General features: G+C 37.8%; 1 protein-coding gene across 1 annotated transcript in view; it reads left to right on the forward strand.

Moving 5' to 3' along the window:
- PLCB2 (phospholipase C beta 2) overlaps positions 1-26,231 on the forward strand; it is a 256,010-nt gene that overhangs the window by 100,670 nt on the left and 129,109 nt on the right. Inside the window, exon 3 of the mRNA XM_053697903.1 lies at positions 520-588. Coding sequence (XP_053553878.1) covers positions 520-588 — 69 coding nt within the window. The remainder of the gene's footprint in view (positions 1-519; positions 589-26,231) is intronic.

Here is a 26,231-nt window from a genome sequence, read left to right on the forward strand (position 1 = left end):
TGTGGCTTAAAGAGGTCCTGCAGGTCGGATCTGAGTTTTGATGTATGCATGTAGCTAAGAAGGGCCAGGGGTCTTATGTAGGTGTGTGGCTGACAGGGGCTAGAATTGAGAATTCTAATCAAAGCCCTGTCTACCGTCCTCCAGTATTTTGGTAGACAAGTGGCAACCCTGGTTTCACCCATAAGAACCCATTGGCAATTAACAACTATACAGGAATATGTGACTAAAAAAACAACATTACATAAGCAATTTGACCTTTGATTGATTTTATCTCTGAAGCCATAAACAAAAAAGATATGAATTGGTGGTGCAACTACAAGGCAGCAGAATCTGTACTATTCATAAGAACAACTATTGCTAGGCAACCTGCACATTGTTTTCATTGTTCCATTGTTCCTTTATTGATTCCAATCAACTGCACTGGTTTTATTTTTGCTGGGTATTACATAATGATGTTTATCTGCTGTTAAACACCACCACTTCCTTAGTTTTCACCTCTTTTCTCATTTTTATGTGCAGGAAACTGAATTTTTGGACATGGCCAGCATTCGAGATACAAGATTTGGAAAATTTGCAAAAGTACCAAAAGTAAGAGATTGTCTTTTCTCTTTTTATTTTATTATTGTAAAGATTAAGGCCTTCCAGTGAAATAGCATATTACAGTAAATACAAAAATCTTTTTAAATCTAAACAAGATTGAAGAACTGAGTCCAATGTAAGATTCCACACAAGCATAGTTTTACAAGTTGTCTTATAATAACAACAAGTGATAAAAGGTAATGTGACTCTTGCTGATCCTGTGCAGAGCCTGTAATCCTGTGTAGGGCTCCGGCCCTGTGTCTGTCCAGTCTCAGTTGTACACTCGGAGTTTTGCTTACATTTGCATGGCAGGATGTAGTTTCTTCTCTGATTTGCACAGATCAGGCAACTATGGAAATCTGAGGCACATGAACCATATGTCTGAAATGGAGCAGCTGTGTTTTGTTTTTGTAATGTATTTATTAAGGATTGTGCTTCACACAGTGCAGGAATCAGCATGATCTCTATTATGAAACCTTGTACAGCATTTAACCGTGTTAGTGCTGAGCTATTTCATCCCTTCTGCTAAAGAATGTTTTGGTACTTTCACTGGCTTTTTCTTGAAAGTACCCTCACCAATGATACCTTTTTCAGCAGATCAAGCATTTAAAAAAAATAATAATAATGTAGTTAGCAGAAATCCCCCAAAATAGGCAAATCTACCAACTAAATTAAAAAAAAAATTAAATTTTTATAAAGTGAACATGGTAAACAAACACATGAGTCATTATTTCCTAAATGTTTCAAACACATATTTTATAGTTCCACATTTAGCATCAGTTCACCTCCCCAATCACTAAATTTAGATTGAAATTGAACCTTGTAATATAAAATGTATTATTTTTGATACTTTGTTCTTTATACAGAAGATGAGTATGAATAATACATTTAAGCATAAAAGTTTTACATAAAGTTTCAAATATCTAATTTCACACAGGACTGACACATTTTGACATAGTATGCATGGTCCTACCCCTGTCCATACCCCATTTAAGCATAGAAAAAAATGTGTAACCCATACAGAATTGTACAATATTTTACTCAGTTCTCCCATTTGTTTAAATATCTGCACTGTTATTAGTAATGAGCACTGCTGCAAACTGCTCTGTGCAAAGGGAGAATTTATGTATGGGAGAGATTTAAAGGGACAGTCTAGGCCAAAATAAACTTTCATGATTCAGATAGGGCATGTAATTTTAAACAATTTTCCAATTTACTTTTATCACCAATTTTGCTTTGTTCTCTTGGTATTCTTAGTTGAAAGCTTAACCTAGGAGGTTCATATGCTAATTTCTTAGACCTTGAAGACCACCTCTTTTCAGAATGCATTTTAACAGTTTTTCACCACTAGATGGTGTTAGTTCATGTTTTTCGTATAGATAACACTGTGCTCGTGCACGTGAAGTTATCTGGAAGCAGGCACTGATTGGCTAAACTGCAAGTCTGTCAAAAGAACTGACGTAAAGGGGCAGTTTGCAGAGGTTTAGATACAAGATAATCACAGAGGTTAAAAATATATTAATATAACTGTGATGGTTATGCAAAACTGGGGAATGGGTAATAAAGGGATTATCTATCTTTTAAAACAATAAAAATTCTGGTGTAGACTGTCCCTTTAAAGCCTTTTAAGGGTAATTTTGTATCAAAATATTAATGGTGTTAATCAATGTTTTCAACCCATGTTTTCCATGGTGGAAAGGACTCATGTACTCTCAGCACAGCTAGAATGTGACAAATAAAAGTTCCCACTACAGTACATAGTTATAAGCTAAAATCCCTGTTGCCATAGTTAAGCACATTACAACCTCCTGTACCACAATGACCTCTTCTGACAAATGGAACCATTCATTATATTCCCCCACCACAAAAACTGTAGTGACTATAATCCAGCAATAGTTAATCCCCTAACCTCCATAACATCACACTGTAATTAGCAGGACAATTAACCAACCTGGTATCTACCATAATGCTGTAACACAAATACCCCCCTCTTAATAAATATCTAACCAACTATAAGCCGTACAGCAAATATCCTCTGACTCCTCCCACATCAACCACTACCATATTGGTAGCATCCTTGGTGCTTTTTCTATCCAAGATAACCGCCATCCCTTCCTTGGGACCATTACTGTTCTAAGAGGCTATACTTCATCTTCAATTTCCTTTGTTCTTGTTCTTTTGTAGTATGCCTCTGGCTTTGAGTCATACATACTTTTGATTTGATTCTAATAGAGATAAACTTGACATTAAAATAAATTCTAATTTTTAAAAATGGACATTGCAGAATTAGAAAATTTTAATTGAAGAGGCACAACACTAATAAGGAGAATAGAAGATTTAAAGGGACAGTCTACTTGAAAATTGTTATTATTTAAAAAAGATAGATAATACTTTTAGTACCCATTCCCCAGTTTTGCATATCTAACATTGTTATATTAATATACTTTTTACCTCTATTATTACCTGTATCTAAGCCCCTGCAGACTGCTCCTTATCTCAGTGTTACTTACAATCTTGCATTTTAGTCAATCAGTGCTGGTTTTTGCTTAACCATTATCATTCTTCACGGGAGTGAGCACAATGTTATCTATATGGCAAGCATGAACTAACACTGTCTGGCTGTTGCGCAAGATTTAAAAAGCTAATAAAAAGCACTGAGATAAGGGCAGCCTGCAGGGACTTAGAAACAGGCAAGTGGAGCACTAATATCACTTGCAAGTTAGCGATATTTAGCGCTCCACTTGTAATCTAGCCCATTATGTTCCACACAGCCTTGTTTGGACAGTCTTTTATTTTCTGTTTTATATCTATCCCTAATTGTCATTGTTAAAGGAACAGTCAACACCAGAATTTTTGTTGTTTAAAAAGAAATATAATCCCTTTATTACCCATTCCCCAGTTATGCATATCCAACACAGTTATAATAATACACGTTTTACCTCTGTAATTATCTTGTATCTAAGCCTCTGCTGATTGCCCCTTATTTCAGTTCTTTTGACAGACATGCAGTTTAGCCAATCAGTGCTCAATCCTAGGTCACTTTCCGTGCATGAGCTCAATGTTATCTATATGAAACATGTGAACTAATGCCCTCTAGTGGTCAAAATGTATTCAGATTAGAGGCAGTCTTCAAGGTCTAAGAAATTAGCATATGAACCTCCTAGGTTTAGCTTTCAACTAAGAATACCAAGAGAAGAAAGCAAAATTGGTGATAAAAGTAAATTGGGAAGTTGTTTAAAATTGCATACCCTATTTAAATCATGAAAGTTTTTTTTTGACTTGACTGTCCCTTTAAGTTTTAATACGGAGGCACCTATATTTCAATAATGAAAGTGTATTGCAAAGTTTTTTAATTACATTTTGGGCTGGAATATGTGGCACTCTATATTAATTTATTTTTTCGCTCACGTGCTAACTGCTCTCAAAGTAAAAAATTATCGCTGCCGCAATATTGCGTGTATTACAAGTTGAAAGTATAAAATTAGTGCTAGAGCAAAAGACCAAGCGTAATAACTTCATGACTTTGGATATTGAAACCACGATGAAACCTTATTCCCACAGACTTCTATTGGAGCGCTGGAAAAAAATAAATAAAATTATAATGCATGTTTCAAGGTATTTGGAAAGTTCTCAAAAGTATATATATATATATATATATATATATATATATATATATATATATATATATATATATATATATATATATGTGTGTGTGTGTATATATCTGTATACATGTGTATTTATGTGTTTATATGTGTATCTATATATGTATGTGTGCATATACATATTTACACATATAAACACAGTATGCACGCATATATATGTATATATATATATATATATATATATATATATATATACATACATATACACACACACACACCACATAACCACATTTATATATAGACTGGAGCCCTTTCCAGCCAAACACTTTGCCATATACCATATCCATAATACATTATATTAATATGTTTTTGAAGTACTTTGTGAACATTTTTTTTAACCCATACACTTTACTTTCGTGAATTTGAAAAAAACTAAGTTTCAGATGATGCTTGGTTATGCTCAAACGAGGTGGCTAACACTGCAGCCTGCCATTGAAAGAGTACTTAAAATGTTCATGCCTCTAAAATCCTATTTCCAGTCTCAGGAGAAATGTCCATTGTTTTTGCAGAATTTTTTTAATAACTCTTTGTTTGAAGTATGGCTGTTCTTTGTTCATAGTCAGGCTTTATCTTTTCACAAGGCAGTCAAAAACTAGAGGGACAGACAGTCACTGTATTTGTAGTGATTGACAGCATTAATAGTTTAAAAACTACCTTGATGTCCAAAAATGAAGACCTTTTACTTTCTTCAGCTTTTGTTATTATTATTATTATTATTATCATTTATTTGTATAGCGCCACCAAATTCCGTAGCGCTGGGTACAGCGATAGGAGTATACAATGACAAAGATTTGTGATAAAATACAAAAACATAACAAAACTAAACAAATCTAGTACAGGAGGAAGAGGGCTCTGCTCCGGAGAGCTCACAGTCTATAGGTTTAGGGTGCAGAGACATAAGGTTGGGGTAGCTTGTTACATCGGTTGTATATGCAGCAGTGAGTAATGCAGTTCATGTACATGTATTAGTTTGGTTCGGATGCGGGATGGAGGAGAGATGGTAAGCCTCTCTGAATAGGTGAGTTGTCAAGGAGCGTCTGAAGCTATACAAGGTTGGAGACAGTCTAATGGAGCGGGGTAGAGAGTTCCAGAGGACAGGAACAGCACGTGCAAAGTCTTGGAGGCGAGAGTGGGATGTAGAGATAGCAGGAGTGTAGAGACGTAGGTTAGAGGTTGATCGAAGAGGACGGGATGGGGAATATTTCACGATGAGAGAGGAAATATAGTTGGGAGTTAGACTGTTGAGTGCTTTGTAGTTTAGGGTTAATACTTTAAATTGTATTCTGGATTGTATGGGGAGCCAGTGTAGAGACTGGCAGAGCAGAGCAGCTGATGTAGATCGTCAACTTAGGTGGATGAGTCTAGCAGAAGCATTCATAATAGAATGGAGGGAGGAGAGGCAGTGTTTTGGAAGGCCATTTAGGAGTAGATTCCAATAATCAATGCGTGACAAAATGACAGAATGAATAAGTATTTTTGTAGTTTTTTGAGTAAGGATGGGACAAATTCTGGAAATGTTGCGTAGGTGTGAACGGCAGGATTTGGTAAGCGCTTGTATATGTGGGTTGAATGTGAGTTCTGAGTCTAGTGTGATTCCAAGACAGCGGACCTGGTGTGAGGTGTTGAGTATAGATTCTCCAACCATCAAAGAAATGTCAGGTGTTGGATGTCTCGAAGAGGGGGGATAAGAAACAGCTCAGTTTTGGACAGATTGAGTTGGAGGTAGTGTGAAGACATCCAAGAGAAAATTGCAGAGAGGCAGTCAGAAATCTGGTTGAGTAAAGAGGGAGAGATATCAGGAGAGTAAAGATATATTTGTGTATCATCAGCATATAAGTGGTACTGGAATCCAAAGGAGGCTATAAGTTTTCCAATGCAGGATGTATAAAGAGAGAAAAGAAAGGGGCCCAAGACAGAGCCTTGTGGTACCCCAACTGAGAGAGGCATAGGATCACAAGATATGTTGTTATAGGAAACTGAAAACGAGCAGTTTGACAGATATGGTGCAAACCAGGAGAGGGCTGTGTCTCGGATGCCAAATGAATGTAGTATTTTTAGAAGGAGAGGATGGTCAACTGTGTCAAAAGCTGCGGACAGGTCAAGAAGAATTAGTAAGGAGTAATGGCCTTTTGCTTTAGCTGATAACAAGTCATTTGTTACTTTAGCAAGAGCGGATTCTGTTGAGTGTTTAGGGCGGAAACCAGATTGTAGTGGATCAAGTAAGAAGTTAGTTGTGAGAAATTGAGTTGAGCTTTTATGACAATACTTGGGAACAAGAAAGAGAGGATGAGTTACCACAACTTTATAAACACTGTGCTCTTATTCTATGAAACTACACTGAGTTACTTGAATAGATGGAGGGAAAAAAAGCTTTCAGAGTCTAGAATTCTACAGCAGGGTAACTTTAAGCAAAACACCTTCATGGGAAGAAATTGAGAGAACTTCATGCCTTACCATTAAAACTGTACCATCTGTTGAGTTGGCTAAAAATGAGATGTATGATGAGTATGTCTATGTGCGGTGGTTTGTAACTGGGGGAACAATTGTGAATGGGCTGCTAATAAAACACTGTCAACTCAAGGATGAGTTTAAATTGTCTGAAACTTAAAAAAAACAACACAAAAAAAACATGTTTCTTGCTCAAATATTCTTAAATTAGTAGAGTTCCTTTTCTGCCTTCCTGGCATTAGTTCTTCCTCATGAACAATATATGGACCAGTGAGAAAACTCTGCTTAGTGTAGACACTGAAGGCAATGTTAGTTACTCAGGTCAATCAACTTGCGATGAGTTTTTTTTTTTAAATGCTTCAGGTGAAGAAAGAGCTCCTTAAGAAAATACACAGCTCGGATGAATGCAGCACAATCTCTTCTCCCGAATTGTAAGGATAGCAAGTTTTATCTTAGAATAAAAATGTTTTACCTTTTTTATGACTATACAGCTGTGCAAAGATGAAATGGCAGATGCAGGTCAGGTATACAGGAAATTAGCCAGGATTAGACCTTTGTTTTAAACAAGGATTGTGGCACAAGTCCAATAACAGGTCCAAAACCAAGCCAGGCAGAACAAACAGGTAAACAATTCACTAGGAATAACACTAAAGGGGAATGCAGCTTTTTAAAGGATGATAATTAGTAAGGAGCTCCAGCTGGTAAATCAGGGGAGCAATTAGGAGCCAAATTATCACAGTGCACAGGTTAAATTAGCAAGTAGTTTTCTACTTCAATTTCCAGACTTGCTAGGGGTATTCCACTTAGCAATAGTATTAATTTATATTTTATTTCAACTATTTTCACATTCAGAAGACTGTGATGTTGATTGTTTTGAGGTCCCCTAAATTTTGGTCTGAGGTGTCCTGAATTTGGGTTTTGGAAATTTGTTTACCTTTTATTTGTTTGGCTAAACATTCCAGTAGTTTTTTTATGTGCACCCTTATTGTTTATACCTAAACAAGCCAAGCTTTTTGTGAACCACCAAAACCAGCTAAATTACATATGTGTAAGCAAGGAATGGATAGTATTGTTTCTAAAGGTTGGAAGAATTGATGCAGACACACTACAGACTTCTCAAGACTATATTCCTAATTTGCTTCTGCGGACATAATAATATAATAACTGCAAAACAATGCAGTTTTCATGACAAAATAACTGTGGGCAGACTTGTTCACTATAGTACAAGTCCAGATTGGTTCCTCCAAATAAGGCACGCGACAAGTGGAGTTTAACTATTGAAAAACAATTACAATAAACAAGGTGTTAATTTGTTTGAGAAATGTTAAATTAACTAAACTTAACTAACCTAAATAAACACAAGAGACAACTGTCTTGTTTATGTAACATAACAACAATAACCGACTATTAACCGGATGTCAGCAAATTGAGTCACTAGTCTACTCAAGTTAAAGGGCCATGATACCCAAATTTTGAAACACTTGAAAGTGATGCAGCATAGCTGTAAAAAGCTGACTAGAAAATATCACCTGAATATCTCTATGTAAAAAAGAAAGATATTTTACCTCAAAAATTCCTCAGTAGCCACATCCCATTGTAAAGGACTTCTAAGCAGCAAATCAGTATGTCTGTCCCGGGACAGCTAAGGGAGTGAGCTTACGTGCACACTTATCTTATTTAGTTTAACTAAGTTTACTATGAAATCTCATGAGAGTTAAGTGAAATCTCATGAGATCACAGTAAAAGAGTTCATAACCTCAGCACTGCTGATGCTGATTGGCTGCTGTTCATTTCTTCATGTTTTTTTTTTTTTTACCTGCAGCTGAGCAACAGCTGAAGTATATTTTTTTACACAGAACTTACTCTGCTGAGCTGAAGAAATTGTGAGGTAAAATATTTTCCTTTTTTACATAGAGATGCTTAGGTGATATTTTCCTGTCAACTTTTTACAGTTATACTGCATCAGTTTCAAGTGATTTAGCATATGAGTATTATGTCCCTTTAAGCAAGAGGTCAAGACCCTTGAATGGAGTGTGCAACAGAGCCCCCAATGTTCATTCCACTGCAATGACAATAAGGTGCTTGCATTGAGTTCCCATGACCTGCCTACTTGAGAAGGACACCATAGGTACACACCTAGAGTTTATAGGCCCTTTCTTTCAGCCTGGCCATCACTCCACCACATTTAATTTGCATAAGATGGAAAAAGGGGCCAAGACCTCCCTCCACTAGAGTGTAACCATCTCTCACCCTGAAGGGGACCCGGATCAGACAGCCACTCAAGCCGACTCTTACCAGGGAGAGAACAAAATAAAATAAAAAACGGGCTTACTCAAGGCTAGCTCAGATAACCCTTCCCTAGCTGTGTTACCTAAATCAACCCTTACAGGAGCCATTAATTTAAGTTACCATCCAATAATAATGGAGGGGGTGTGGGACAAGCAAGACTCTTCAGCCAGCACAACAGGAAAAAAGAGGCCTAGGACTTTCTGTTGAGACCTTATAAAGTTAAGATCCCTCCCAACATACTGCAACACTGTTACAAACTACACTACACCACCCATTCCACTGAGCCTTAACCCTTAAGTCTGTTCCAAGCCCATGAAGGGCTCTACACTATCATTCTAGATTGTTTCTGTACTTGAGGTGGTGCTATACTATTTATCAAGATATTCAAGATGGAATTATTTGTCACTGTTGTAGCTATTTAGCCAAGGTAGATCTTGATCTTCATAGATATAATAAATGCATTTACATGCTCTGCGTGCAGCAAACAATGCCAAGATTGTGAGGTTTGTAGTAGGAAGCACGTTTTGGTAACAGCGTTGCCCATAACATTCACAAAAGTATTAGTCACACTGCTGGTAGAATTACACAAGAAAATGATTCAGAGCTTCATCGCCTGGCTAATGCCCTGATAGTGACAGATTAATGTCACAAAGATCACATGTTACAGTACATAAGAAAATAAAGATAGGGAATTTGATCAAATAAGTTCTCAGATACCAGAACTGAAAATGAAAAAGAAAAAAAAAAAGAAACGTGTCCAGAGCAAGGGAATGAATGTCAGGAAACAGAAAAGTAGATAACCTTTAAGGCGCATAACTCTCATTGATCTCTATGGTAGGAGGAAAATTAAAGAATCAGACATTGCAGACAGTTTTCTTTAAAATGATGGTTTAAAGGGACATGAAACCCAAATTTTTTCTTTCATGATTTAGAAAGAGCATGTCATTATAAACAACTTTCTAATTCACTTCTATTATCTCATTTGCTTCATTCTCTTGATATCACTTGCTGAAAAGCATATCTAGATATGCTCAGTAGCTGCTTATTGGTTGCTGCACATAGAGGCCTTGTATGATTGGCTCACACATGTGCATTGCTATTTCTTCAACAAAGGATAGCTAAAGAATTGAGCAAATTAGATAATAGAAGTAAATTGGAAAGTTGTTTAAAATTACATGCTCTATCTGAATCATGAAAGTTTAATTTTGACTAGACTGCCCCTTTAAGATCTCAATGTCCCCTTTCACTTTTAAAGAATATCATGTAGACCTCATTACTTGCAATTGAAGTTGAAGTCTATATAAATATATATACAGGGCTCAAAATTTCAAGTCACTGATCCTACCAGTCACCCGTCCACACCACACCCACTACCCCACTATAAATAAGTAGGACATATTCCGTTACGAAAAAAAATTTGCAATATGAAATATTCGCATTTTCATAAACACTTTTCAAGGAGAATACATCATGGGCTTTGCGCAACATATTAGGGTTTTTGTGTGTTTTTTTCTATTTGTTTTCTCTATTGACTTCTATGGGGAATACGTGAACACGCATGCAATTTGACTGTTTAGATTACGCGGGTTAACGCGTGCACAAAATAAGTTGTTTTTCAACTTGTAATAGCTGCGCAACCCCAAATGTGAAAAAGCCATAACGCTTGTGGTGTTTTTGCAGGTGATTTGCTGCGTGACTTGTAATCTTGCCCAAAGAATAGTATTCCTTTTCAGTGAGCGCCTTAGCTAATATGCACTTGCCCAAACTTTCACATTTTATTAAAAGAAATGTATCCTTTTTTTCTCCAAATATCTCCCTTAAGCTGGTAATCTGGAATTTCTGGAAGGCCTAAATTCAAGCTTTTTTTCACAATGGAAGAGAAAAGGATTAGAATTTGTAGCACAATTAATGGAGGCAGATTGGTATACAGTAAATTCCTTTGAACAAATGTTCTATATTGATAAAAATAAATTCTTCACTTATCTTGAAGCTCGACACTTCTGCTCCTCGATTAAAGAAAAATCTTCACCCGAGCAATGGAAAAATATTGAAACAAGGATAAATTATTTTAGAAATGGCACATTTTCTATATCATATTGGTGCAGGATGTTACTCACTAAAGAAGGAAGAGCTAATATTAATAACGTGGCTCATAATTGGAGATAGAGATTGCAATGGTAAATGAAGATCTCCTGCTACGGAGTATAAAGAATGCGCAGAAAGCCACACTTTTAGTATCATGGCGGGAATCCAACTTAAAAGTAATTCATTTTGCATAAATAATTCCTTACAAATTGACAAAATGGAATCAGGCTAAAACGGTTTAATGCTATAGATGTAATCTCCCGGCAACTAATATACACCTAGATTACGAGTTATGCGTTATGAGTCAAATAGCAGCGTTGTGGCCCATAACGCATCATTTTCCCTAATGCAGCCATTACAAGTCTTGTCGGTATAGGTATACCGCAAGCCTTTTAGCCTGTAACGCAACGTCAATACCGCACTCGTAAAAATTACGGTTTTTCATGGGATTCCCATAGCGCCGGTATTACGAGTTTTGCGGTGAGGCTAAAAAGCAAGCGTTACAGCCTAAAACCACAAGATCTGTACCGCCATCTAAAGTCAGTAGTTATGAGTGTTACGCTACAAATCTGTAACATAAAACTCATAACTAAAGTGTTAAAAAGTACACTAACACCCATAAACTACCTACCGTATTAACCCCTAAACCGAGGCCCTCCCGCATTGCAAACACTATAATAAATTTATTAACCCCTAATCTGCCGCTCCCGATTTCGCCACCACTTTAATAAAATATTAACCCCTATTCCGCCACTCCCGGACTATACTAAAGTTATTAACCCCTAAACCGCCACCCTCCCGCATCGCAAACACTATTTAAATATTATTAACCGCTAATCTGCCGTCCGCCCACATCGCCCCACTATACTAAAGTTATTAAGCCCTACACCGCCGCCACTATACTAAGCCTATTAACCCCTAAACCGAAAGCCCCCCACAATGAAACACTAAATTACGGAAAATAACTAACAAAAGTATCCAAAATAAAATCTAATAGCCCTATCAAAATAAAAAAGCCCACCCAAAATAAACCCCCCCAGCCTACAATAAACTACCAATGGCCATTAAAAGGGCCTTTTGTGGGGCAATGCCCCAAAGATATCAGCTCTTTTACCTGTAAAAAAATACAAAGACCCCCGCAACAGTAAAACCCACCACCCAACCAACCCCCCAAAATAAAAAACCTAATTCTAAAAAAAACTAAAGTACCCATTGCCCTGAAAAGGGCATTTGTATGGGCATTGCCCTTAAAATGGCATTTAGCTCTTTTACTGCCTAGACCCTAAACTTGAAGTCCCGCTTGAACGATCTTCATCCCGGAGTTAAAGTCCTGATATAGGCGGCGAGAAGTCTTCATCCAGACGGCCTCTTCAATCTTCATCCAGGCGACATCTTCTATCTTGATCCCTGAGGCGCAGAGCGGGTCCATCCTGAACACATCCGGCGCGGAGCATCCTCTTCATACGGTCGCCGCCGTACACTGAATCTTCAATGCAAGGGACGCGATTCAGATGGGTCCTTTGCATTCCTATTGGCTGAAAAATTTGAATAAGCCAATAGGAATTAGAGCTGCTAAAATCCCATTGGCTGTTCAAATCAGCCAATAGGATTTAAAGGGACAGTATGCACCAATTTTCATATAACTGCATGTAACAGACACTACTATAAAGAATAAGATGCACAGATACTGATATCAAAATCCAGTTTAAAACTGTTTAAAAACTTACTTAGAAGCTCTCAGTTTAGCTCTGTAGAAACGGTAGCTGGAAAGCCCACTGCAAGTGGGAAATAAGACACTCCCCTCTCCCCTTCTTTTGCATATGAAAAGACCCTTTACACAAACAGGAGCAAGCTGGAGTAGGTAGCTGACGGTATTCTCATAAAACTTTGGGGCTTGGTTAGGAGTCTGAAAATCAGAGCAATCTTATTTAGAAATAAGCAAAATTCTACATTTATTTAAAAAACAAACTTTATGGGCTTTATAAATAGATCATCTACAAAACATTTATGCAAATAAAAAATGAGTGTATAATGGCCCTTTAAGCAGCTCTAATTCTATTGGCTGATTCATCATCCAATAGAATAAGAGCTACTTAAATCCTATTGGCTGTTCAAATCAGCCAATAGGATTTAGGCAGCACACAATTTATTGGCTGATTCAGGGCAATGGGTAGCTAAGGTTTTTCAGATAGTTTTTTTTATTTTGTGGGTTGGGGGGGTGGGGGTTTGTAATGTTAGTGGGTATTTGTATTTTTATTTCATAAACAGAGCTGATTTCTTTAGGGCAATGCCCTACAAAAGACCCTTTTAAGGGCCATTGGTAGTTTATTCTAGATTAGCTTTTTTTTTTGGGTGTTTTTTTTTTCTGGGTGTTAGAATAGGAATATATATATTTTTTTGTGTAATGTATATTTTAGGTGGTGTTTTTTGTAGCAAAAGAGCTGTTTAACTTAGGGCAATGCCCTAAAAAAAGGCCCTTTTAAGGGCCCTTGGTAGTTTGGAGGGTGGGGGTTTGTATAGTGTTAGGATTTTTTTTTTTTTTAGCAAAAGAGCTGTTTAACTCAGGGCAATGCCCTACAAAAGGCCCTTTTAAGGGCCCCCCAAAAAGCCCCTTTAAGGGCCCTTTGTAGTTTATTCTAGATTAGGCTTTTTATTTTGGGTTGTTTTCTGTTTTTTAAAAAAAGGATATTAGAATAGGAATAATCTTTATTTTTTGGGGATAATTTCAAGTTTTTTTTTGTAATGGTAGTTTTTTATATTTTTGGTAATGTTAGGTTTTAGTGTAAGGCAGGATAGGTTTTATTTCACATGTATTTAGTTTTAAATAGGAATTATTGTAAATTCAATTTAGATCTAATGTCATTATGTTAAAGTTAGGGGGTGTTAGGGTTAGGTTTAGGGTTATGATTAGGTTTAGGGGTTAATATAGTTTAATTTAGGTTGTTGCAATGTGGGGGGCTGGCGGTTTAGGGGTTATTAGGTTTAGTTAATAATTGTAAGTTTAATTAAGCTCTATTTTAATTATGTTAAAGTTAGGGGGTGTTAGGGTTAGGGGTTAATAGTTTAATTTAGGTTGTTGCGATGTGGGGGGCTGGAGGTTTAGAGGTTAATAGGTTTATTTAGTGGTAGTGATGTGGGAGGCCAGAGGTTTAAGGGTTAATAGCTTTATTTAGTTGCGGCGATGTGGGGGTGCGGCGGAATAAGGGTTAATAACTTTAATATAGTTACATCGATTTTGGGGTGCAGCGGAATAGGGGTTAATAACTCTAGTATAGTGACGGCGATATCGGGAGCGGCACATTTTATTTAGGTGGCAGCGATATCGGGAGCGGCAGATTAGGGGTTAATAACTGTAGGCAGGCGTCGGAGATGTCAGGGGCAGCAGTTTAGGGGCGTTTAGACTCTGGGTTTATGTCAGGGTGTTAGGTTTAAACTGTATTTTCTTTTTCCCCATAGACATCAATCAGGCTGCGTTACGGAGCTTTTGTGTCCACGATCGCAGGTGGGTTTTTTTGCCGGCTCTCCCCATTGATGTCTATGGGGAAAGCGTGCACGAGCACGTCAAAACACTGCTTGTTTTTGGTGCGGTATGGAGCTCAAAATCTCCATATCGCCCACACAAGCCGGGTTTTTTTAAACTTGTAATGGCAGCGCTGTAGGGGGTTAAATAATGCAACTTTTGTTGCATTCTTTACTTTCCCTATAGCGCTCAAAATTTGTAATCTAGGTGAATGTTCATTGCTTAAGGGAATGCCCCAAGGTCCGTAAATGTTGAAATATGATTTCTTGCTGGATTTTAAAAAAATAATCGACTCTTCTATACACTTTAACATAGTAGATAGAATTTTTTTAAAGGAAAGATGCAAACAGATCTTAAATATAAAATTGATTAATTTTGCCATTTTGTTTTCCAGCTGGAAGTCCAAAAGACCGCCAAGTTTCAGTTTCAGGAAATCTTTAGACATTCTTAAAAATAAAATGATAATTGAACAATATGATGCTCTATATAATATAAATTCTGAGGTCTCCTCATTTTTCCAAAAATGGGTAACCTTATAAGAACATATCCCTCAGCTACCCAGAAACAACTAATCTCTCCTTTTTCAAATATAGTATATATACAAGAGTATATATAATATAGAGTAGTTGGCGGATTGCTTGAGGGAGGGTAGAGAGGATGAGAGAGAGGAGAGATTTTAAAGATCTTAAACATAAAATTGATTAATTTTGCCATTTTGTGTGCTCGTAACATGTTGTTTTCCAGCTGGAAGTTCAACAGACCGCCAAGTTTCAGGAAATCTTTAGTCATTCTTAAAAATAAAATGATAATTGAACAATATGATGCACTATATAATATAAAGTGCTATACTAAGCCTACTGCTATTCTGTTTCTGAGATCAGCTAACCACCCAAAGGGTCACTGAAGCACTTCATTTGGGAGATTTTAGAGGAAATGCTTGATTAGTATCAAGTGGAGTTTGAGTCAAAGCTGGAACTTATACTGTTGGATTGGTCCCCTCTGCTAGTGCATCTGTGTTAACAGACACTGAGTACAACCTACCTACTTCACTGGACTTTAACTGGATTGTCAGCTTCACCCTCCAGTTACTGGAGGTGAGACTGGGAGCATTTGTGAGGATCTGCAATTACCCCTTCACCAGAGGTATTACACGTAAAAGACTGCAGCGCTCTAATCCATCTACAGGGCGTTTTACTATCTGAGTTATCTGTGGAGCAGTTTTACTAAAATCCTTCTAGCATGAGCATACAGACATAGTCTTGTTGTTAAGTGATACCAATGTTCTTGTTTGTCTGATTCGGTACTTCTCAAGCTAGGGGTCGGGACCCCTCGGGGGTCACTTAAACATTTTCAAGGATCCCCACAAGATTTGATGTACTGTGCCCAGGAAGACCAGAGAGCAGGAGGGGTCCCTGGTATTGTGTAGGCTAAATTACTTTAGCAACCAAACAATAGCAGTGAAGCAATTAGGCAGACAGGAATAGGAGGCTTTTGTTGACCTCCAGTGGTTCTTCAAAATAATGTATCTTTTGTTTGGCAAAATGTCTTTCACTCTTCACACAAATTGTTCATAAATGAAATTGAATGCAGATAAAATTGTTTTTATTACTGTCATGGGACACCTGTGTGTATATGTATATTTGTGTGTATGTGAGTGTGTGTATGTGTTGTGAGCATGAGTAAAGGTGTATGTATATGTATGCTTGTGTGTATGTATATTTGTGTGTATGTGAGTGTGTGTATGTGTTGTGAGCATGAGTAAAGGTGTATGTATATGTATGCTTGTGTGTATGTATATTTGTGTGTATGTGAGTGTGTGTATGTGTTGTGAGCATGAGTAAAGGTGTATGTATATGTATGCTTGTGTGTATGTATATTTGTGTGTATGTGAGTGTGTGTATGTGTTGTGAGCATGAGTAAAGGTGTATGTATATGTATGCTTGTGTGTATGTATATTTGTGTGTATGTGAGTGTGTGTATGTGTTGTGAGCATGAGTAAAGGTGTACGTATATGTATGTTTGTGTGTATGTATATTTGTGTGTATGTGAGTGTGTATATGTGTTGTGAGCATGAGTAAAGGTGTACGTATATGTATGTTTGTGTGTATGTGTATGTGTGAGTGTGTATGTGAGTGTGTGTATGTGTTGTGAGCATGAGTAAAGGTGTATGTATATGTATGTTTGTGTGTATGTATATTTGTGTGTATGTGAGTGTGTATATGTGTTGTGAGCATGAGTAAAGGTGTACGTATATGTATGTTTGTGTGTATGTGTATGTGTGAGTGTGTATGTGAGTGTGTGTATGTGTTGTGAGCATGAGTAAAGGTGTATGTATATGTATGCTTGTGTGTATGTATATTTGTGTGTATGTGAGTGTGTGTATGTGTTGTGAGCATGAGTAAAGGTGTATGTATATGTATGCTTGTGTGTATATGTATATTTGTGTGTATGTGAGTGTGTGTATGTGTTGTGAGCATGAGTAAAGGTGTATGTATATGTATGCTTGTGTGTATGTATATTTGTGTGTATGTAATTGTGTGTATGTGTTGTGAGCATGAGTAAAGGTGTATGTATATGTATGCTTGTGTGTATGTATATTTGTGTGTATGTGAGTGTGTGTATGTGTTGTGAGCATGAGTAAAGGTGTATGTATATGTATGCTTGTGTGTATGTATATTTGTGTGTATGTGAGTGTGTGTATGTGTTGTGAGCATGAGTAAAGGTGTATGTATATGTATGCTTGTGTGTATGTATATTTGTGTGTATGTGAGTGTGTATATGTGTTGTGAGCATGAGTAAAGGTGTATGTATATGTATGCTTGTGTGTATGTATATTTGTGTGTATGTGAGTGTGTATATGTGTTGTGAGCATGAGTAAAGGTGTATGTATATGTATGCTTGTGTGTATGTATATTTGTGTGTATGTGAGTGTGTATATGTGTTGTGAGCATGAGTAAAGGTGTATGTATATGTATGCTTGTGTGTATGTATATTTGTGTGTATGTGAGTGTGTATATGTGTTGTGAGCATGAGTAAAGGTGTATGTATATGTATGCTTGTGTGTATGTATATTTGTGTGTATGTGAGTGTGTATATGTGTTGTGAGCATGAGTAAAGGTGTATGTATATGTATGTTTGTGTGTATGTATATGTGTGAGTAAGTGTGTATGAATGACAGCATACTCCTCCCCCCTTTTGTTTTAACTATACCTCAAAACTGACAAGTGTAATGTACTAGTTTAATTTACAAAAACAACACTGTCACTGTATTTTGTAAATTGGCTATCATTAAATAGTAAAAAGGGAAATTTAATTAAAAAACAGACTATAAACATTAGGTGTTCCTATTTTTTTTTTTCAAATATTTATTTATATCCAACAAGGACCCATAACAATCAGATAATAATAAGAGAACCATAGCCATTAAATAAAAACAAGAGCAAAGCTTTTTCCAAAGCATAGCTTGGGTATAACAAATGTACATATAGTATACAAAATATTGCACATTCAATACTATGTTCTAGGTACACACCAACTCTTTGAATGTACCTTATGTAAATAAAAAGAATAACCCAGGTAATATTACTATGCTTCTTAATACTCTATACCTTGTTGAGTTTTTATTTTTACATAGACATTGCTAAAATAAACAACACAATACCCTAAAACATAAAGAAAAAGAAAAAAAAGGGAAAAAAGAACCCTTCACCACCTCCCTAGCAGAACTAGTTCAGAATTACGTAAGGGATGTATCAAATATTCAATTCCCGTAGGAGAAAAAACTTTTATGAATGCTGACCATTTGAGAAAGAATTTAACAACATCGACATCGTTATCAACACTAATATTATATAGTTCAAGAATGCATTGTTTTTTTAAACAGTTTTTAATTTCTGATATATTAGGGACCGTGTGCATTTTCCATTTTTTAAAAATAAGATATCTAACAGCCAATATAGTTATATTAATAAACTTCACATTGAGTTGTCTATCCTCTGGGTCTTTATATTTACCTTATATCCTGAGAAGGAACCAAACTGTTGTATAGTTGGTAAGAGAATAGGTAAATTTCTACGTAAATTAGAAAGATAAATGAGAATATCATCAGCGTATAATGCTATTTTCAACTCCCGCCCAGCCACCCCAATCCCCTCCAATCTCTGTCTTATCATTATAGCAAAGGGTTCTATAGCAATATTAAAAAGGAGCGGGGAGAGGGGACACCCCTGCCTAGTCCCCCTGTGCAGAATTATTTCTGCGGACAGCTGGCCATTTACTATCATTCTTGTGGAGGCTGTGCGATATAGTTTTTCAATAAACTTAACAAAATTACCTTTTAGCCCAAATTGTTCTAATGAAAATAAAAGATGATCATGATAAACTGAGTCAAAAGCCTTTTCGGCGTCTATAGCCAAAATTGCCAAGTCTGAAATACCTCCCTCCTCTGGACGATCAGCATCCATATCATTCGAAAAGTAATCCAAGGTGAGCAGGAGTTCCCTTATTTTGGCCGCAGAGTTCCTATTCTTCATAAAACCAGCCTGATCTGGGCTAATAATCAAAGGAAGAAGAGATTGGAGTCTCTGGGCGAGAATCGTAGTCAACAATTTATAGTCGGTGTTCATCAAAGCTATGGGTCTATATGATTCCACCATTCTTGCATCTTTGCCCTTTTTTAAAATTAAAGACGTGTATGAAGCTGTAAAATTAGATGAGGGTTCATTTCCCTCTCTATATATATAATTAAATAAAGAAGTTAAATCAGGTATTACAGTGGAGGGTATCATTTTGTAAAACTCATTAGGTATTCCGTCCGGGCCGGGCGCTTTGTTATATGCCAAATTTTTAATTGCCTTTGCAACTTCTATTTCCGTAATGGGGGATTCAAGTTCCTCAATTAAACTAGGTGTTAATGATGGAAAAGAGATTTCTCCCCAAAATTTCTGACGTTCTGTGAAGTCAGACATTCTGGGGGAGTATATTCCCTTATAATAATCATAAAAAATTTGAACAAGATCCTGAGAGGAACTAAACATCTGTCCCTCTTTTTCTAGGGAGTCTATTAGCTGAGAACCTAAGTCCTGCCTTACCAGTCTAGCCAAAAGTTTTCCAGTCTTGTTCCCATATTTGTGTGTATGTGAGTGTGTATATGTGTTGTGAGCATGAGTAAAGGTGTATGTATATGTATGTTTGTGTGTATGTATATGTGTGAGTAAGTGTGTATGAATGACAGCATACTCCTCCCCCCTTTTGTTTTAACTATACCTCAAAACTGACAAGTGTAATGTACTAGTTTAATTTACAAAAACAACACTGTCACTGTATTTTGTAAATTGGCTATCATTAAATAGTAAAAAGGGAAATTTAATTAAAAAACAGACTATAAACATTAGGTGTTCCTATTTTTTTTTTTTCAAATATTTATTTATATCCAACAAGGACCCATAACAATCATATAATAATAAGAGAACCATAGCCATTAAATAAAAACAAGAGCAAAGCTTTTTCCAAACCATAGCTTGGGTATAACAAATGTACATATAGTATACAAAATATTGCACATTCAATACTATGTTCTAGGTACACACCAACTCTTTGAATGTACCTTATGTAAATAAAAAGAATAACCCAGGTAATAACACTATGCTTCTTAATACTCTATACCTTGTTGAGTTTTTATTTTTACATAGACATTGCTAAAATAAACAACACAATACCCTAAAACATAAAGGAAAAAAAAAAAAAAGGGAAAAAAGAACCCTTCACCACCTGCCTAGCAGAACTAGTTCAGAATTACGTAAGGGATGTATCAAATATTCAATTCCCGTAGGAGAAAAAACTTTTATGAATGCTGACCATTTGAGAAAGAATTTAACAACATCGACATCGTTATCAACACTAATATTATATAGTTCAAGAATGCATTGTTTTTTTAAACAGTTTTTAATTTCTGATATATTAGGGACCGTGTGCATTTTCCATTTTTTAAAAATAAGATATCTAACAGCCAATATAGTTATATTAATAAACTTCACATTGAGTTGTCTATCCTCTGGGTCAAAAAAGAGAAAAATTATATGTCTGCCTAACAGGTTTAATGAGGAGAGCTTTAGTATCTTGCAAAGCCAAAATTGGACTTTGGACCATACGTTTTTAATTTTAGGGCAGGTCCATAACATGTGCAGAAGATTTGCAGAGGGAAACGAACATTTAGGACATGTGGTGAAATTCGTACTACCACATCTAGCTCCTTTTTCTGGTGTAAAATATGTCATATGTAACAACTTCAAGTGAGATTCTCTCCATGTGGCAGAAAGGGTTGTCTGAGTAACCTTTTGAATTGAAAGAGAAGGTATTTTAGATTCTACTTCCTGAGATAACAATGTGGCCCAGTTAATAGCAATTTTATCGAGATTAATTGTGCCCCTGTCGGAAACCATAATCAAATAGCATGGGGATATTGACATGAGTCCATTTTTTGCCAGGATAAACCAGTTCTCTATGTATCCCAGTGACCAGTTCCAACCATACTCATTCACTAACTTCATAACATAGTGTCTAGCCTGAAGATAGGCAAAAAAGTTTCTCTGGGAGATATTGAATTCCACCCTAAGAGCATCAAATGATTTCACACATCTTTTTTCTATGTCAAGCATCTGGAGAACATTAACAAGCCCTTGGGTCCTCCACTTTAAAAAGATTGGAGATGGTGTTCCTAACTGAAATTGTGGGTTCCCCAGAAAACTTAGGAATCTCGACACCCGGTGTTCTATTCCTAACAAAGTACATATCTTTTTCCAAGCTAGGATTATATTATATATAGATCTACAACGTTTAACTTGGGGTGGGATGTGAATAGTGTCGAGATGAATCAGCGCAATAGGTGAAAAAGGATACCAAATACTGCTCTCTAAGTCATTATTTGTAACATAATTGTGAGCAAAAAGCCAATCTGCCAGAATACGGACCAAAAATGCATAATTATACACTCGTAAATCAGGTAAAGCCAGGCCTCCGGATCCTATTGGAAGGAAGAGTTTTGCAAGTGATATTCTGGGTTTCCTACCCTGCCATAGGAAAGACCGGAGCTGTGAATTGAATAAACTTAAATCGTTCTTCCTTAAAATCAGAGGAGTATTTTGAAGGACATATAGTATTTTTGGCAATAAGATCATCTTATAGGCTGCTATGCGTCCGGACAAGGACAAAGGTAAAGTCTGACAGTTCTTAAAAACTGATTTAACCTTATTCAATACAGGAGGAATGTTCAGGGAGTACCAAGAATCAGGATTACTTGAAACATTTATACCCAAATATCTAAATGAGTCATTCACTATAGAGAAGGGTACATTTATAGGAGAACTGTCTGTGTGCCTTATCCAGAGAAGTTCAGATTTCTTTATATTTACCTTATATCCTGAGAAGGAACCAAACTGTTGTATAGTTGTTAAGAGAATAGGTAAATTTCTACGTAAATTAGAAAGATAAATGAGAATATCATCAGCGTATAATGCTATTTTCAACTCCCGCCCAGCCACCCCAATCCCCTCCAATCTCTGTCTTATCATTATAGCAAAGGGTTCTATAGCAATATTAAAAAGGAGCGGGGAGAGGGGACACCCCTGCCTAGTCCCCCTGTGCAGAATTATTTCTGCGGACAGCTGGCCATTTACTATCATTCTTGTGGAGGCTGTGCGATATAGTTTTTCAATAAACTTAACAAAATTACCTTTTAGCCCAAATTGTTCTAATGAAAATAAAAGATGATCATGATAAACTGAGTCAAAAGCCTTTTCGGCGTCTATAGCCAAAATTGCCAAGTCTGAAATACCTCCCTCCTCTGGACGATCAGCATCCATATCATTCGAAAAGTAATCCAAGGTGAGCAGGAGTTCCCTTATTTTGGCCGCAGAGTTCCTATTCTTCATAAAACCAGCCTGATCTGGGCTAATAATCAAAGGAAGAAGAGATTGGAGTCTCTGGGCGAGAATCGTAGTCAACAATTTATAGTCTGTGTTCATCAAAGCTATGGGTCTATATGATTCCACCATTCTTGCATCTTTGCCCTTTTTTAAAATTAAAGACGTGTATGAAGCTGTAAAATTAGATGAGGGTTCATTTCCCTCTCTATATATATAATTAAATAACATAATTTATGCTTACCTGATAAATTCCTTTCTTCTGTTGTGTGATCAGTCCACGGGTCATCATTACTTCTGGGATATAACTCCTCCCCAACAGGAAATGCAAGAGGATTCACCCAGCAGAGCTGCATATAGCTCCTCCCCTCTACGTCACTCCCAGTCATTCGACCAAGAATCAACGAGAAAGGAGAAACCAAGGGTGAAGTGGTGACTGGAGTATAATTTAAAAGATATTTACCTGCCTTAAAAAACAGGGCGGGCCGTGGACTGATCACACAACAGAAGAAAGGAATTTATCAGGTAAGCATAAATTATGTTTTCTTCTGTTATGTGTGATCAGTCCACGGGTCATCATTACTTCTGGGATACCAATACCAAAGCAAAAGTACACGGATGACGGGAGGGATAGGCAGGCTCATTATACAGAAGGAACCACTGCCTGAAGAACCTTTCTCCCAAAAATAGCCTCCGAAGAAGCAAAAGTGTCAAATTTGTAAAATTTGGAAAAAGTATGAAGCGAAGACCAAGTTGCAGCCTTGCAAATCTGTTCAACAGAGGCCTCATTCTTAAAGGTCCAAGTGGAAGCCACAGCTCTAGTAGAATGAGCTGTAATTCTTTCAGGAGGCTGCTGTCCAGCAGTCTCATAGGCTAAACGAATTATGCTACGAAGCCAGAAGGAGAGAGAGGTAGCCGAAGCCTTATGACCTCTCCTCTGACCAGAGTACACGACAAACAGGGAAGACGTTTGTCGAAAATCCTTAGTTGCCTGCAAGTAGAACTTGAGGGCACGAACTACATCCAGATTGTGTAGAAGACGTTCCTTCTTTGAAGAAGGATTCGGGCACAGGGAAGGCACCACGATCTCTTGATTGATGTTCCTGTTAGTGACTACCTTAGGTAAGAACCCAGGTTTTGTACGCAGAACTACCTTATCTGAATGAAAAATCAAATAAGGAGAATCACAATGTAAAGCTGATAACTCAGAGACTCTCCGAGCCGAAGAAACAGCCATTAAAAATAACACTTTCCAAGATAACAACTTTATATCAATGGAATGAAGGGGTTCAAACGGAACTCCTTGTAGAACGTTAAGAACAAGGTTTAAACTCCATGGCGGAGCAACAGTTTTAAACACAGGCTTGATCCTAGACAAAGCCTGACAAAAGGCCTGGACGTCTGGATTTTCTGACAGACGCCTGTGTAACAAGATGGACAGAGCTGAGATCTGTCCCTTTAATGAACTAGCCGATAAACCCTTTTCTAAACCTTCTTGTAGAAAGGACAATATCCTAGGAATCCTAACCTTACTCCAGGAGTAACCTTTGGATTCGCACCAGTATAGGTATTTACGCCATATCTTATGGTAAATCCTTCTGGTAACAGGCTTCCTAGCCTGTATCAGGGTATCAATAACCGACTCAGAAAAACCACGTTTTGATAAAATCAAGCGTTCAATCTCCAAGCAGTCAGCTTCAGAGAAGTTAGATTTTGATGTTTGAATGGACCCTGTATCAGAAGGTCCTGTCTTAGAGGTAGAGACCAAGGCGGACAGGATGACATGTCCACTAGATCTGCATACCAAGTCCTGCGTGGCCATGCAGGCGCTATTAGAATCACTGATGCTCTCTCCTGTTTGATTTTGGCAATCAATCGAGGAAGCAGCGGGAAGGGTGGAAGCACATAAGCCATCCCGAAGTTCCAAGGTGCTGTCAAAGCATCTATCAGAACCGCTCCCGGATCCCTGGATCTGGACCCGTAGCGAGGAAGTTTGGCGTTCTGGCGAGACGCCATGAGATCTATCTCTGGTTTGCCCCAACGTCGAAGTATTTGGGCAAAGACCCCCGGATGAAGTTCCCACTCCCCCGGATGAAAAGTCTGGCGACTCAAGAAATCCGCCTCCCAGTTCTCCACTCCCGGGATGTGGATTGCTGACAGGTGGCAAGAGTGAGACTCTGCCCAGCGAATTATCTTTGATACTTCCATCATTGCTAGGGAGCTTCTTGTCCCTCCTTGATGGTTGATGTAAGCTACAGTCGTGATGTTGTCCGACTGAAACCTGATGAACCCCCGAGTTTTTAACTGGGGCCAAGCCAGAAGGGCATTGAGAACTGCTCTCAATTCCAGAATGTTTATTGGCAGGAGACTTTCCTCCTGATTCCATTGTCCCTGAGCCTTCAGAGAATTCCAGACAGCGCCCCAACCTAGTAGGCTGGCGTCTGTTGTTACAATTGTCCAGTCCGGCCTGCTGAATGGCATCCCCCTGGACAGATGTGGCCGAGAAAGCCACCATAGAAGAGAGTTTCTGGTCTCTTGATCCAGATTCAGAGTAGGGGACAAGTCTGAGTAATCCCCATTCCACTGACTCAGCATGCACAATTGCAGCGGTCTGAGATGTAGACGTGCAAAGGGTACTATGTCCATTGCTGCTACCATTAAGCCGATCACCTCCATGCATTGAGCTACTGACGGGAGTTGAATGGAATGAAGGACACGGCATGCATTTAGAAGCTTTGTTAATCTGTCTTCTGTCAGATAAATCTTCATTTCTACAGAATCTATAAGAGTCCCCAAGAATGGAACTCTTGTGAGAGGAAAGAGAGAACTCTTCTTTTCGTTCACTTTCCATCCATGCGACCTTAGAAATGCCAGAACTAACTCTGTATGAGACTTGGCAGTTTGAAAGCTTGAAGCTTGTATCAGAATGTCGTCTAGGTACGGAGCTACCGAAATTCCTCGCGGTCTTAGTACCGCCAGAAGGGCACCCAGAACCTTTGTGAAGATTCTTGGAGCCGTAGCCAATCCGAATGGAAGAGCTACAAACTGGTAATGCCTGTCTAAGAAGGCAAACCTTAGATACCGGTAATGATCTTTGTGAATCGGTATGTGAAGGTAAGCATCCTTTAAATCCACTGTGGTCATGTACTGACCCTTTTGGATCATGGGTAAGATTGTCCGAATAGTTTCCATTTTGAACGATGGAACTCTTAGGAATTTGTTTAGGATCTTTAAATCCAAGATTGGCCTGAAAGTTCCCTCTTTTTTGGGAACCACAAACAGGTTTGAGTAAAACCCTTGTCCTTGTTCCGACCGCGGAACCGGATGGATCACTCCCATTAATAACAGATCTTGTACACAGCGTAGAAACGCTTCTTTCTTTATCTGGTTTGTTGACAACCTTGACAGATGAAATCTCCCTCTTGAGGGAGAGAATTTGAAGTCTAGAAGGTATCCCTGAGATATGATCTCTAGCGCCCAGGGATCCTGAACATCTCTTGCCCAAGCCTGGGCAAAGAGAGAGAGTCTGCCCCCCACTAGATCCGGTCCCGGATCGGGGGCCCTCGATTCATGCTGTCTTTGGGGCAGCAGCAGGTTTCCTGGCCTGCTTGCCCTTGTTCCAGGACTGGTTAGGTTTCCAGCCTTGTCTGTAACGAGCAACAGCTCCTTCCTGTTTTGGTGCAGTGGAAGTTGGTGCTGCTCCTGCTTTGAAATTCCGAAAGGGAC

The sequence above is a fragment of the Bombina bombina genome, chromosome 1 (assembly GCF_027579735.1).
Source record: "Bombina bombina isolate aBomBom1 chromosome 1, aBomBom1.pri, whole genome shotgun sequence".
Classification (NCBI taxonomy): Eukaryota; Metazoa; Chordata; class Amphibia; order Anura; family Bombinatoridae; genus Bombina; species Bombina bombina.